Here is a 16691-nt window from a genome sequence, read left to right as displayed (position 1 = left end):
GAGGATTGGCAAAATTCAGAGAATTAAGCATTGGACTTTTTGTTTTTTGTAGACGGGTCAGCGGCCACCACTGACAGCTGAACTGGAAGCATTGAGTTTTCCGGAGGAGCCAGCAATGAGTAGATCCAATACTGATCAAGAGGACTTGGTAGAAACTGAAGCAAAAATAATGAGCTTCCTGGTTGATTTATTCCATCAATGTACAAGCAGCAATCCTGCCAACCGACCTACAGCAGGGCAACTCTATGACATGCTGAACGCTCATTCCAATTCCTTCTTGAGTGCAACAAGCTGAGGAACAGATCTGTGCTATCTACTAATCCATTCGTATTTGCCATGACACATCTTCTCGTCCCCCTCAACCCAATTTTGCAGCTCCTAACAGTTAAAAGCGAGTGTCTTTCACCAATGTTCCTTGGATGCAATAATTCAAGCTTGTGCGGTTGTGGCCCTCGGCTTGTCAGCATGGTGGCACCCTGAGACTGTAGAAATAGTTTTTTCGTTTTCTCCCCCCTTTTTTTGGGGTCTGTAACTTATCTAGGGTAGTCAGTCATTGTTGTAGTTTTCCATTTAGGTTGGTCAACTGTTGTCAAATTAAGTTTCCTGTGTCCAGCATTCTCCCATTTTGTTGTGTAGACTTCCCATTGCCTGAAGAAGTTCTTTTAGTTTATGGAGTTTCCGAAGGGAACTTAATTCCCAGGAATCTCGCCAATTACTTTATACGAACATTTTCTTTACTAATGGAATACAGGAATCTCATCTGCTACGGTTTGACCATGTTATTGGTCTCTCACACCTCTTTTCCGATCCATAGACATCTGAAATTGACATTTGCTCTTGATTAGCAATTCAATCCTGTAGGTTTCTATGGTTCTGCAGCTTTTGCTTGATGGATGTGAAGTATATTAACAGCAACATTTTAAAGGTGAGAACTACCTGTAAAACTAAAAATGGTGATATTCTAGTCACTGCTTTTTAAATTCAATGGTAATGGAAGCAGAAACAGTGATTGCAAATTTGCAATGTACTTGATTGTTGTCGAAAACACAACCGCTCAAGAATGACAGGCATGTACAAGGCGTTAGTCTTCCAAGAATACTGCTTGGTTAAAACATGGACCGTACAAGAAAAGGCATTCCTTCTTAACTCACAATATTGAGGATTTCATGAAAGTAAAGTATATTTCAAATACTTGAAGCAGCGAAGGGAGCCATGACCTTGGGTTACTTGAGAATAAAATGAGGAAACAGAATGTCAGCCTGGCTGTCTTCAGTTGTGGAAGGTGTGAAGTTCCTTCAGCGGGTCCTGATTTTTGATTAAACCTGAGAGGGAAACCAGAAGGTATCTAAAATTGTTTAATGTTTCTTTCACTCTTGATAGAGATTAGAGAGGATCAAATCATTGAATATAAACGAGAAATCGTGGTCCTAATGAGTTATTTGCCTAGTTCAAAATGTTCAGGGGACATAAATCTTCAAAGGCCACAACTAGCTGTACAACTTACTCGTAATCCTTGTACCTGTTTTTTTTTTCTTCTTTTTTTCTCCTTCCCTTGTTGGGGTAAGAAACGGATTTGCTCAGGAAAAGAAGAAAACATGAAGTCCAATTACAAGCCTAGCGCAACCAAGAGTTGGGTTGTTGGACTCTTTCAATTGATAAGGGCTTCCGAACTAGTGTATCAGACTATAAGCTGGTACCTGGTTAAAGATGGTAAAATTCACAAACACAAACTTCCACCTCTTTCACATAGAATGTTTCTGCACAAGCACAGCAATACGAGTTGCATATATGATTTTGCACCTAGGGCGCTTGTGCTTTCTTTAATCAACAATGCTTCTCCACGCCCACATGAACTTGGGAGTTCATTAGAATTACTCCCATATTATTAGCATTTGCAGATCTCCGTGTGGATCGGATATTGTCCCCTGAATGAGATAAAAGAAGCATGCGTATGTGGGCAGGTAGGTGGACCGTGGGCAGGCACCATGCCACAGCCATGCATGCCAGCATCTATTCAAATCTCTCTTCAATAAGATATCATCTTTGCTGTCTACTTTTTTAAGGGAAAAATTAAATTGCCTTTTGTTTATTCTCTGTTGTAAACTTAGCTGGAGATAGGAAAAGTATCTGTGAGACCCATTCTTGAACTTGTCTGTCCAGAGAGAGAGAGAGAGAGAGAGAGAGAGAGAGAGAGAGAGAGAGATCCTTGTAGCAGTTATGATAACATGGGAGTATAGGAGTTGGACCACTCTAGAAGTCTAACTTGGACCCCCCTCTACAATCCTTAAGAGTCTGGTTACTTAGCTGTCCTTAAATTTGCAATTTCAAAGCCCTTTCTGAATCCTTGTAGACCCAATAAGGTTAAATGAAGGACCACTTGGGTTCCCCTTCACGGCTTTCATGAGTCATCCCACACACTCACACACAGTACTCGCTCTTCTTTGTAGTTTTTGCTTATTAAAGTTATTAAAAGCAGAAGCAACTTTCTTTCTTTTTTGGGGGGTAAGTAAAAGCAGAAGCTATAGGTCGTATGATTCCTTAGTCAAGCCTTAGGAATATGTGATTCTGCCATTCAGTTTCTGGTGAAGTGAAAAACTTTTTTTTTTTTTTTTTTTTTTTAACTTTCTTCATGATAAGACTAATCGCTTGGCCAACTTATTATAACTTATCATGCCAAAATTCTTGACTACTGTCACAGTGCAGTTACATGATTCTCGCCCGACATCTTCATCAAATGAACTGCTTTATGTTTGTTCCATTATGCAGATAACATGAAGAATTGATCTTTAATTTGAGAGTTGATTTCAAACTTCTTAAGAACTGGGGTTTGGTTGATTACAGTGCCATTCAGATGACAACCAAAAAATAACCAATTCCATGTTTTAGAACACTACACTAAAATCTACAGGAGGCTCCACGGGGCTGTGATGATCACAGCACTACGGGTGTCAACACGTTGGGCCAGGCTTGGCCATAACCAGAGCCCAACCTGCTCAGGAGCCTTGATTTAGACTCAAGTAAGTACCAAGCCAGCCTTGCCAAGGCCAAAGCATACACTCAAAACCTCATCTTTATGGCTATTCAATGGGACTGTTTAGAAAACTCTTTTCCAATGAAAATCTTGAAGATCTGGATATTGTTAGAGGAACTAATGGAGGAGAACGTCACATATAACCATATTTCAGTTCTCATGGATTGGCTCGAAACTTCATAAATTCCCTTTTCTACGTAAAGGTCCAGGTTCAGTAAATATCTTTCAAAAAGAAAAAATATTGCGGCTCCAAATGGAACATACAAGTGGATGAAATCAGATTATGGGTTCCACACATTTGCAGTACTACCTATCGATTTTTTTTCTTCCCCTATTTTGGATATGATTTTTGTTGTTGTTGATTCCTTTAAGCGGTTTGGTTGTTTCTCACTTTTTGATTGGAGTCATCTAAATAACAATTTGTGTACATTCGTTAATGGATGTAATCTTGAATGTCTGTAGTCACTTATATTCTTACTAAATAATTTTTTTTTGTTTATGATTAGCACAAGCAAATGGGATTAGTAATGTTGGGTCATTTTACCGGACCATAAATTAATGTTGGGTTCCTTTAGTGCAATATATTATGTGTGGGTTCCAAGCAGACTAACATCGTTAGTTGCTATTAAGTATATTCGAATTTCAAAAGGGAAAGGACCAAAGTACCTTTCAGGTTATTTAATATATTGTGTCAATATATGATTTTAAAAAGAAATAATTGATCATTAAGCATTTTAGTTCCTCTAGGTTTGAAATTCAAATATACTTAACAGCCACTAACAATATTAATCTGTTTAGGACCCACATGTACTATATTGCACTAAGGGGACCCATACATAAAAAACTCTAACAACAATAATAAGCCTTGTCTCAACTAAATGGGGTCGGTTACATGGATTTTTACTTTCCAATCAGTTTTGTTTGAGGCCATGCTAGATACAAGGCTTAAACTACATATCATTTCTCACCATTTCTCTTAAGGTTATCTTAGGTCATGTCTAGTGAAAATATTAAGACTTTACAGAATGAGCGCTGAAAATTGCAATGCACCAGACCAATTTTGATTTCTATGAACATGAAAAGGAAATTATGTTAAGTGTTTGGAATAAAACTAGATTTGAAATTAGGGAATTTCAAATGTTAATGGATGTCCTTTATAGTGTTTGGTTACTTCATACTAAATATGTTTGCATGGATTTTGATTTCAAATCCACGGAATCAACATCCATGAGAATGTAGTTCATTAAAAATGAGTTTTCCCAAGCATGGAAGGAAATTATCATTAAGGCAACTTTTGCATTGCCAGTATACGCCATGTCATGTTTTCTCATCCCAAATGAATTGTGTTATAAAATGAATAAAAAAAATTAGACAATTTTGATGGAAAAATGATCAAGGGAGAGGAATACACTGGGTTAATTGGGATCCATTATGCAAAAGTAAGAATATGGGGGTCTTGGATTTAAGAATGTTCATTGTTTCAACAAAAGCTCTTCTAGCAAAACAGAGCTGAAGACTGCTTACCTGCCCTAACTCTCTATGGGCACAAATATTGTATGCTAAATACATTAAGGATGTTCCTTTCCTTGAATGTACTTTACCTAGGGGATGCTCTTGGGGATGGAGAAGTGTCATTGCTGAAAGGGATGTGTTGAAATTTGGTATCCTTAGACATGTGGCAAATTTGCCAAATATACAGATCTACAAAGATCCTTGGCTTCCATCCCTTTCTTTCAAATGCATCAGCTCACCTCCTACTATCTATGGTCCAATCTGGGTTCAAGATTTAATTATATGGCAAGAGTCACAATGGAATCTCCAACTTCTTAATTCTCTTTTCTCCCCTATGGTAATAGAGGCCATTCTCACTATATCAATTCTTTCCCAAGATACTTTTGATTCATGGATTTGGGAAAAGACCACTCATGGTAAATTTTCTGTGAGAAGACTTAGTATCAGTGTTTGGCTATGGTGGATGCACATGGAAATATTGTCTTTTCTTCCTCTTCTAATTTCAAGAAAAAAATTTGACAGATTCCCACTCTCCCAAAAATAAAACATTTCCTTTGGAGAGCTTCTCATGAGGCTATTGCAATCGGTAGTTTTCTTTTTCATAGGAGGGTGGTTCTTGCTCCTATTTGTTTGGTTTGTGGTGGAGGTGTTGAGAATATGAGTCATGCCCTTTTTCATTGCGTACATGCTAGAGAATGTTGGTGCCTATCCCCTTTATGCATTGACACTCGGGATCTTAGGGGTGAACATTTACATGACTGGATGGAATTTGTTCAAATCAGATTTAGAGGTTATAAGAATTGGTCTCAGATTAACCAACTATGGAGTGCTATGATTTGGTGTATATGAAATTCTAGAAATGAAAATGTGTATAAAGGGATAGAGATTTCTATTGAACATACTATGACAATGTTCTCTTTCTTATTTGCAGATATTCAAAATCATGTTTGCACTACTATGGGTGAGAGACATTCGGTTTTGCAAACTTCATTTGATCCAGCTGAGGATTGGGATTTTTTCCAGGTCTTTGTTGATGGCTCTTGGGATAGGACATCAAAGAAGGGTGGCAGGGGATGTATTCTCTGGGATTCGGTTGGCTCTTTTGTTGCAGCTCAAAGCAAGATTAGACCAGAAGGTTTGGCAGCGGCTATAGAGTTGGAAGCAATTAGAGATGGTATATTGTTGGGAAAATCTTTGGAGGTTTCAAACCTTCAAATTAATTCTCACTGTTTAGATGCAATTTTAGCTTTGCAAGATCATTCCTCTTCACTAGACTGGAGGAGTCTTAGTTTAGTTTATGAGATTAAGAGGTTGTCCTCTTTTTTTCAGCATGTTTATTTTCATCACATTCCCAAGGAAGGTAACATATTTGCTGACTTTCTTGCTAAAGAAGCATCTAGGCTCTCCTTGGTTCGGTCTCGGTGGAATGTTCCACCTTTTGTTTATCATTGATACTTCTTTGTTTTTGACCAAGTCTCCTAGTTTGTTTGCTTTCAATTAATACAATTTTTAATTTTTGACAAAAAAAAAAAAGTTGTTTGATTACTTTGATTTTGTGAACTAATTTATCTTGAAAAACGGTCTAGTTATCATGAGTCAGTGAGTTAAGGGATTAACATAACAAGGTCAATGTGGAAGAATCCATAGATTTAACATCAAGCCACAAATTTTAATTAGTTCTAATTTTTAGGCAAAATTCATATCTCCATATGACTCCTGCTTTTGATACGTATCACTTTTTTTTTTTTTTTGTCAACACCTAAAACAAAAGGATTTTGAATTTTTTTTACACATTTCTTCATATTTTAAAATAAGAGTTTTTTACAAGCACGTTTTGACTCTGCAACAATACTCGCAGAACACCCCCCCCCCCTTAAAGCCACATTTTGCAAATCTTACAAAAAACCTCTTATATTAATACCTTTAAGCACCATTTCAATAAACGATTGTCCAATTTTTTTAAGGGGGGGCAATTACTGTTGCCCCTGTACTATAGCTTAACTACTACTTTATTTCCTATATTTTTAGAAATTACTAATCTAACCTTAGACTTTATCTCTAATTTATTGTTGTCCCTACCATTAAACTCCGTTAGTTAATTGATGATGCGACAATTTTTGTTCATTTAAAAATCTCAAAATAACCCTTAGGTTTTATTCTCCTTATTTACATTTTATATTAAATTACATTATTACCTTAGTAATTAAAAAAAACCTAAACCTAATTTGGTAGATCTTTATTTGTTTAGATTTTTTATATTTATTTTTCAATTTTGTGTTATTTTTTTTTACTTTCTAATTGGTGTTATCAATTTTAATAAATTTCTACTTCCATTAAGTTTTAATTTATTTATTATCTAATTTGGCATTACCAATCTTATAAAGTTCCTTTTCTTAGCAATGCATTTTTTTTTGAATTCAAAACAATAAGAATACAACCATGGTCCGACATGTTGACCCGTGTTGCCGTATTGGAACCCTGGCGACATGGGCGACACGGGCGACATGTCACCTGATTTTTTCAAACCTAAATATCACAAAACCGTCTTGGATTTTTCACTTTCTTAGTTTCTCTTCAACTCTCGCTCCTTCCCAGGGATACTCACTGTCAAACAGGTTCGCCATCCCCAAACCACTCGATCTCCTCAGTTCCTCGGCTTGAGAACTGGAGATAGCTCTGAGTTGCTAAAGGAGTGAGACTTTGGCTCAAATCTTGTGATTGGAGTCATCGGAATCTGCAGATGGAAGAGCTTCAACGATTGGGGTCCCATTCCTAGCAGATGGAAGGGCGATTGCATGGTATCGAAGGACTTCCCCGCCGCTTCATGCAATCGGAAAGCATCGAACTAGGTTTTTCAAGCAATCGCCACCGGCGAGCAAGGTTTAAAGTATCGGTATCGAGTATCGTATCGGTTGGGTGATTTTAAGAGACGTATCATCTCTGATCGAGTATTGTATTGCTCTGGCTAATGTATTTTAGTGTAATTCAATGGAGAGACGTATCGAGATGTATCGTATCGGTTGGGTCAAATATGGATACGTATCGGCAAGAATCGTATAGTATCGTGGGATACTTTAAACCTTGCTGGCGAGTACATCTCCCCTGCAATGATAGATTTTGGGTTTTTCAATTTTCCCATCAGGTCCAGCGTAAAAAAATGGCATGCCTGACATCGTTGGGAGTTCAGGATCTCCACTAGCTATTGCCATGAAGAAAAGATCACGACCAATCCACCGTGGAGGTGGTTCTCGTTTGGGTTCCGGCGGTGGGGGTGGTCCGGTGTCGTCGAAAAAGTCGATGTCGGCGATATATCGCAGAGAGTCGGCGATATATCGCTGAGAATCGGCGACATATTGCCGACTTAATGTTAAGTTGGTGTCATTGGGGGGTATCGTCAGGGGCGGACCCAGGATGAAATATTGGGGGGGCCGAAGAACGAAAGCCAGATAACCTTCCCGTTAGGGATCTTTAATTTTCTCAAAAATATAATTTCACCAAACTTCTAAGGTTACATATCTTTAAAGTGTAGATGGAACAAAATTTTATATGGTTATGCTGATCTATTTCGCATCGATTTAAGCATCATTCTGTATGGGACTTCAGGGTATCACAACTAGAACCAGGGGCGGACCCAGGATGAAATATTGGGGGGGGCCGAAGAACGAAAGCCAGATAACCTTCCCGTTAGGGAAACATTAATGCTTTTTTGTTACACATTATGTGGGCCCGTATAAGATTCATTTGAGGTCCCACCTCTAAATTATTTTATTATATTAAAGAATAGACCCACATATATTTTATGGGACCCATACATATTTGAAAAAAAAAGGTAAATTATTGATAATGATACTTTTTTTTGGACAAAATATAGGTAAAATTAAAGCAATAATATAGAAAAAATATATATACATGACTTGAACCCTAAAAAATTAAATGCAAGCCAATATGTTCTTTGGTAGGAGATGTAAACTAAATTTTTTTTAGGTAAGAGATGCAAACCAATGGCAATTAGTTACCTACTAACTATAGATATTTTATTCACAATTCAAAATCAAATAATAAAAATTGCAGAAGAAATAAAGAAACATAGAATATAAAATCAAATAAAAAGAATAAAAAGAATAAAAAAAAAGAGAAAAAGATAAACGATAAATAAATTGAGAAAGAGAAAGAGTACCTAATTGTGGAGTAGATTTTTTTTTCCAAATTTTCTTAAGCCACGCTTATAGAAAGCGAACAGAATAAATAGAAAGAAAGAAAAGGAAGAGAATAAATAAGAAGAAAAGAGGAGAGAGGAGAGATGATATACAAGAGAATAAATAGGGATTGAAGAGTTACTCTAATTATGAATGACATTTTGATTTTTGAATGCGAATAAGATGTTTTTCAAAAATTTCCTTAACAGGTTTATAGAAACAGAAGAGAATAAATAGGAAGAAAAGATAAGAGAGAATAGTGGGGAGAATAATTAGGGATTGAGGAATTAGTTTTTAATTAAGAATGACATATGTGCCAATTATTTTCAATATTGGGGGGCCAAATAGCGACATTTCACATATAAGAAGAGAAAAAAGTGAAAAAAACAAGGGATTTAAGGGAATTTATATAAAAAATTTTAAAATCCGGGGGGGGCCATGGCCCCCCTTGGCCCCTACATAGGTCCGCCCCTGGGTATCGTGTCGCCCCCCAGCGACTCCTCGAAATTTCGCTCGTGTTGGCGATAAATCGCCGACACGAGGTACCATGAATACAACTCTAAAATTGGTATTTGACAGTATTGTGTTTTGACTTCTTAATTTTAGAAGGACAAAATAGACATTAAACATGCACTGTAACGGTCTCTTAACACTATTAGAACTAAGGGGGACAACAATAATTTCATAAAGAGCAGCGTCCTTTTAGTAATTAAGCTATAATATAGAGGAAAAATAGTAATTATCATTTTTTTTTTGATATAACCAAAATACCTCTAAAATGATAAAATGTCTAAATACCCTTACTTTCATTCTATTTGTGCTGTTGAATCCTAATATCCTAACCCAACGTGCTTGACCCTCACTCACTCACTTCATTCTACTTCTACACCCAACCGTTGTCATCCACTCTGCTCACTTCTAGTTCCACCATGCACGATCAGAAACAACCACATGCCATTAAAGTCTTTGTAAGAAACACCGTAGAAGTTAGAACACCCATACGCCTATATAGGAGCAAAAAAGGTATCTTCTTTCTTCTTCCTCCCTGCTCTCATCTACACTCTTAGACATTGCCCTGCACCATGCACACACTCACCCACACTCTCCCTCGTTCTAGTTGTGGGCTTCATGGCCTATAATTGCATCCCCTAGCTAGCACACATATTCCCACAGATGCCCTGCATCCATGCAACCACAGAATCCGGATCATCTCCCCGTTTGGGGAGGAGGATGGCTTTACAACCCCAAAACACATTGGGCCCACTATATTTTGTTTTTACCTGTGAGCCCCACTGTATTTTGTACTTATAAAGCTGTCGGAGAAATGATCCGATCCCGACACACATATGGGGGTGCATGGGGCGGCGAACTTATAACTATGCATGATCCTAATTCATTGAGCTTAGTTCTAAATTGGGAAGTGAAACGTGGAGGACTGTTACTTGTTTTTACTGAACAGGCAACCGATTCAACCGATTCAACCGATTTAGATCCGATTTATAAAATTGAGATGACTCGTGAGTCGTGAGTATGAAAGGCAACATCAGGTGCTCCCTGCTCCCTGCTCCCTCCTCCCTCCCGTACCAAGTGATTCTACTTTGAGGGACAAACCAAAGAGAAGATGGTAAAATGAAACAACGGTGATAACTGTTGATTTGACGTGAAGGCGTTGGCATTGACTGTCCAACAGTCTCATGCGTCTTTTCAACTAGAAAAAAGAATATTTGTTAAATCTTTCTTTCTGCTTTTTCATTGATAAATGATAAATCAACCACACCCACAGCTACAGCTAGGCAAAACTTCAACTTCCACGCTTTGCAATTTTGCATATAGAGTGAGGATCCATTTGTAAATTAAAATTTGTTTCCAAGTGAAGTGATCACTTTGTACAGCTACAAACGAAGTGCACATTGTGCGTGCACTGTTTGTTTCTTTGTTGCATCGCCACTCGCGAGGCACGAGTCTCTCTCTCAATTTTGCTTGTAGACGCGGCCATGCCCCCCCCCCCCCCCCCCCAATGAGTCAACCCAAGGAAGCACACCAGTTGTTGAAGGGTGAGGGGATAGATCGAGGTGAAGGCTACCTGAGAAGGCCAACTGGCCAACAAAGGAAGAAGCTGTACTGTTCTTAGTCACTCAGGACTCAGGAGGGCTATTCTCTCTCTCTCTCTATATATATACATGCCAAGTACATCTAGCTCTCTGGCTACAGCTGGTGAGGTTATCCTTCTGTGCATCCAACAGCCCACCACCCTCTGTGTCCATCGTCTCTCTTTCTCTCCCTTAGTCCCTTTGACCCCAAGGGGCAAGCAGTGCTACTGTGCCAGGAACAGCAGTACTTTTCGGCCCTGCCTCATCCTACTGCCTAAGTACCTATCTATGTCTTAGGTAGCTGTTCACATCTCAGTCTTCCCTCTTCAATCCTCTCACAAGTCACAACTCAAAAGCAAGCCCACCCACAGGGCACAGGGTCACGACACACCTACCTCTCATGCTCAAGAGTCACGAGTCTCCCCCCCCCTGTGGTCTATGTCTGTCTCATCCTGTGCTCTATAAATAACGACTCTCCCCAACTTGGTACTTATCTCTAACTAGTATCTTTGGTGGTGCTAGGGTTTCTTCCTTTGCCAAAAAAAAAAAAAAAAAAAAAAAAAAAAGTGCTAGGGTTTCTTCCTTTTAAATCCCAAGCTCAGGATGTCTCTTTCGTTCCTGCTTGTAGAGTTGTCTAGTGGGCAATTCTTCGTCTCTTTTCCCACAGATCACAGTTCATGGGGGTTTTGATTGTTGAACCATTGTTTTCTCTTTTCTGTTTGTTTCTGTTCCTTCTCTTTTATACACTACTAGCAAGTTACAACCGCACAGTTGCACCACCAGTCTCACGTTGATCTGTCCTTATTGCTTATATTAATATTGTTTGTGGCATAAGAAGCTGCTGCCATGACTGTTTCCGTCCCCAAGCTTCTTGCACTTTATTACTGTGGGCATCTGTTTTCCAATCCTTCCTCAAAGATATCATAACAGCTTTTCCCTATTTCTTCTCTTTTGTATAGCTTTACTTTAGAATCACCTACTGCAGAATCAATAGCTAGCCCAAGTTTCTGTGGCAGAAGTAAACCTTTCCAGAAGAGAGGAATGAGTGAAGCTGCCAGCATGATCTAGCTCTGTCTGGGCTGATCGAGTGGTACAAAATGAATACCAAATCTCAGATCGATACCAAACTCTAGCTAGGTCATGCTCTGACAGCCTCACTCTTTCCCTTTTCCGGGGACATGTGGATTTTCAACCTCAAAACTTCTTGATGGGAAAAAGATGTAAACACTGTAAGTATATTCCTTTCCCTATGTTGTTCTTCATGTGCCAATATTAACTAACACTTGCTGTTTTTCTTCTTATATTGCATGTGTAGCAGTGGCCATGTTTCCATCTTGATCTACAACTAATGGGGCCTCATAAGTTAATGAGCAGCGTTCTTCACCTACTGTATAAGGGTTTTCTGTTCCCTTCTGTCCATGATCAGAGAGGAGTAAGGGCAGCTCCGATAGTTGATATTATCACCATGTTTGTAGTAAATGAAGCAACAAAAAACTTTAATTTCCAGCTTTCCTACTCTGGGTAATTCAGAGTAGATGAGCAATTATTAAAGAGTTGTACTAGCTAGAATGCATGTTACAGAGAAACCATTAGTGAACAATTCTTGTCAGCAAATTTGTAGACGATCTACAACAAATTGTTTCTGCCCATGCTAATTAGATTTCTTGAGATCTATTTTGTGACTGCATAGTTTTATATGGTTGTAAATATTTGATCAGGCGTTAACATATGGACTGAGCTTTGACATACAATTAAGAAGATGATATAAAAAACCATTTGTCTACGGTACATGAGAAATCTCTCTTTTTTACTGCCCTTTTCTTGAAAATAATCAGCCGTGTAAATGTTCAGCTAGAACACATGAATATGGATCTAGCTACAAATAATGCATCTTAAATTTTCAAAAGTAGGGATTTAAATAATATCTAGAGGCATTGAAAATATTGATTTGAAATCATTTTTACATTTTATTATTTTTTTGAAACAACTTATGAGATTGAATGCCTAGCGAAATAATTGGTATAGAATATGAGTTGCAGTCAAATTTTGCCAAGAAGCACCATGAAAATACATATACAGAAAACTGTAGACCTATTTTTGGGACTACCATAAGCAAGCCTCACCTGCTACAGAAATAGTAGCAAAAAGAAAAACTAGCTACCATCTGTTCAAGCCCAGATCTCTATAATCCTTGATTGGTATAGAAAAATCAAAGCTCATTGAAGAAATCCTTGGTATGAGAACTCAGCCAGAAGGTCCAATTGGATTAAATCCCATGAAACAGTGAGACATCTTCCTCCTAATTGATGTAAAATGTTACTGCAATATTGCCAACTAGTGCTACCAGGCAACCAATCTAATGGATTTTTTTTGTTTTGGTAGAAAACTCTCTTCTTCAGGCTACTTGCTCCCTCCCTGTGCCTAGATTGTCCAACGAACAACCATCAGTGTTCAATTTAAACCGGCCTAGCTGACGAGTACAGCAACTACTTCTCTGCAAATTAAAGATCTGGACCTTTGACGAGGAATAGGAAAGTTCAATTCCCTATAGCAGGAAAAAAAAGAAATCCGCCAGAGTAATACTGCTCTAAAAGCTAGCGGACAGGGAACAAAGTTCCTTCAAGGTTATATAAAAAAAATTGACTCCGAGTGAATGCTTGATTGCTTAAAATATTAACACTTCCAAGTTCCAAGTAAGAAATCAGGAGTTCAAATATTTTGAAGGTTAGGAATGAAGTCTCTGTCTTATATTTAAATTATAATGTAATAGCTACTCTCTTGAGGATGGACTCAAGGACTCAAGATGCACGTAAACTTGACCGGGACGAACCTCAGTTAAACTAAAGGAAACAAAAAAATTAAAGATCACTACTTGCAACACGGTAAATCCCTTAGCACGTTGCGACTGAGCAGGCTTAAGAGCTCAAAGGCTGAAGCCACCAAGATTGGGCACATTTATGAAATGCCACACCCACCCATTCATAGCCAATAAAATAAAAATAAGTGATTTTCATTTAGACCCCAAGGTCAGTTTCAAATATATATAGATCTATTTTTATAGTTTAGTAAACCCCTCAAATCTTTCTGGGTGGCCTATCTGAAATTGCCTTCCAAGTACCAATGCCTTAGTAAACTCAGTGAGATAGACTTCCCAAGCTTCAAGTATCTTGTCAAACTCTAAACCTAATTGAGTTAGTGAGCTTCCATCGTAGGTCGGAAGCCATACATACCATGAATCAAAGTTATAAAAGAATTAAGTAATCTTTAACTTAATGATTCCCCCCCCCCTTTACTAGAGAAACATTAACGACCCCTTTGATAACCCACTAAAAAACATTTTTGGGTGTTTATTGTTTCCAAAAGCAGAAAAATTGGTCAAAAACCAATTGATTAGACCATTTTATTTTACATGATTTTTGCAACATAAATTGAAAATTTTTGGTTCGTGAAATACTTCAATCGTGTCTATTTCTCCAAGCTAAATTGGGTGCAGATTAGATTTAAGTGAGAAAAATATAGAAGGGATATTTATAGAATTTGACACTCTAAACATAACAATGACAAATTTCATAAATTTTATTATAATTTTTAAAATTTCTACTTCTAGAAGCAAATTTTATCAAATACCTAAAAAAGTATTTTTGCTTCTAGAAACATTGAGAACTGTTTCTAGTTAGTGAATTATCATACAGGTCTTAAATTGATTGGTAGTAACACAAATAAAATGAAATAAATGATAGGGATGGGTTTTTTCCTCTATAGCTCCTGTGCATGTGATTTTATTCATAATGTTGTGAATCTGAAGAAGCTTTCTGGTTTGAAGTAAATAAACTTTATAATGCATGCCAAATTCCGCAATGCACCTTATCAAAAAAAATAAAAAAAGGATCATGGGTTTGGAATAGTATCACAACCATCATCCCTTTGCTCGGAACCATGGTGAGAAGGATAGTTGGGAACGGCAGAAGAACTTCGTTTTGGTTTGACCCATGGGAACAAAACCTAAATCAGAATTTTACAAGGGAACAAAATTTTACAAGATGGCCACCGAGGACAACAGTGGCAGAGGTGGCAACCGATCTTTTAAACCAACAAGAAGACAGGAGCAGACAACAACCTCAGGAACCAATGCTCCAATACAACTCTCTAACCAAGAAGATGCTTGGTCCACCATGATCTCAACAAATGGGGAATTCTCGGTAAAATTGGCCTACCGTGAAATGATGAAACAACGGTTTACGAACCATGATTATCATTTAGCAAAGTGGTGGAACCAAATGTGGAAATTGCCGATTCATCCTAAATTTAAAGTTTTCTCGGCGCTTTTAAATGCGGGGTTACCACCGAGCGACGACATTTAGCAAAATGGACGCACGACCCAAATGAATGCGCAAATGCGGGAGCGAGGAAGAAACAACGGGCACGTCCGCTCATCTCATGCGAATGGGGAAAACGAATCCACGCAGCAGACCATTGGGACTACGGACATAACCGGAGAGACACATCCTTCATGAATTGGTGCTATAACATGTGCCTACAATTATCCAAGGATAATTTTAGATGGCTTATGTCAACTTCATAATCTCCCGCTATTTTATCCGGAAAGAGAAGAATTCTAAAGTTTTTAATTTGAAGGCACCTAACCCTTTCAAGTGCAGGGAACATCCGGAAATGGATAAAAGATTTAAAGCCGCAACAACCGGAAGAAAATTTAACCTAACGCTCTCTTATGCAGATCATATCAATACACGAGAAAACACGACAGACCAACAAAAATATTATTCATGGGGGGGATTTAACCGACACCTAGGAACGGTTGGATGGAGCATGGGAACATGCACGGATGGACACTAAGGTCGATCATTTTGGAAGAGGAAACAAAATTGGGACCCGGAGAATATGATAATAGGTTTGCAACAGGAGATTAAAGATGCAACAAGAGAAGGGTTTAAAAAGAGGAAATATGGACAAACAACCGAACAAGCAAACCTACTACCATGGCCCAAGACAAACATGGACTCTTCGGGACACCAATCTAATAGAGTTGGCAACACGACAAAACCGATGGAATATAAATTTTTCCCAAACCCAGTGCTCCGGGCAGATGCACATCTATAGGATAACCGTAATCAAATAATCCACCATATCGAACGTTATCAACCGTAACATAATGCAAATTTTTCGTTTTTATCAAAAAAAAAAAAAAAAAAAAAAAAAAAAGCAATGTTCAAATCCCACCGGATTCGGACCATATCGGGGAAAAAGTAATCCTAGAATCACTATCTCCAAGAATTCTACGCTGGGCCATAGTAAGAATTCTACCATGCCGGCCTTGGGGCCTGGCTTTGATTATTTATACTTAAGAGGAGGGATTTAACGGCATCTCCCGGGCCGCCACAACCCGAAAAAGTTTTTTTCAACAAGTCACCGGGGCCCCACGCTCTTGTGGCAGGATCGGGAGCACAAGACGTCGGGATCCGGACTTCCCTCTTTGCATGCTCTGTATTTGTGATGCTCATGATACGATCCAATACCCTCGCTGACCGGTAACAAATAAATATATAATAAAATCTAGACAAAAAAAAAATATAGAAATAATTTTTCATGCATTGACAATCATGTATGGGTTGAAAAATGTTGTTACATGTGATTTAAATTCTTTTTATTTATTTATTTATTTTTTGAAACAATGGCTATAATTACATAATATAATAAGAGAAAAAGACTATATCAAGCTAATTTCTAAAAAACGACAACCAAACCGCTCCTCCCTAACAAATGATTGCAACGGACTAGGGAGTGCCTCAACATCAAGGTTAAGTTCATCGATCGACGACATCATCGACGCCAACCAATCCGCAC

The 16691-nt window shown here is 38.1% G+C and overlaps 1 protein-coding gene across 1 annotated transcript in view; it reads left to right on the top strand.

The window, feature by feature from the left end:
- LOC149028471 (Leucine-rich repeat protein kinase family protein) overlaps positions 1-1100 on the top strand; it is a 28886-nt gene extending 27786 nt beyond the window's left edge. Inside the window, exon 12 of the mRNA XM_089136969.1 lies at positions 53-1100. Coding sequence (XP_088993095.1) covers positions 53-295 — 243 coding nt within the window. The 3' untranslated portion in view covers positions 296-1100. The remainder of the gene's footprint in view (positions 1-52) is intronic.
- The last annotated feature ends 15591 nt before the right edge of the window (positions 1101-16691 follow it).

The sequence above is a fragment of the Hakea prostrata genome, chromosome 1 (genome assembly GCF_041222555.1).
Source record: "Hakea prostrata isolate BN-2017 chromosome 1, UWA_Hpros_2, whole genome shotgun sequence".
NCBI lineage: Eukaryota > Viridiplantae > Streptophyta > Magnoliopsida > Proteales > Proteaceae > Hakea > Hakea prostrata.
Note: the sequence above shows the minus strand (reverse complement) of the source record. Positions and strands in the feature narration are given on the sequence as shown.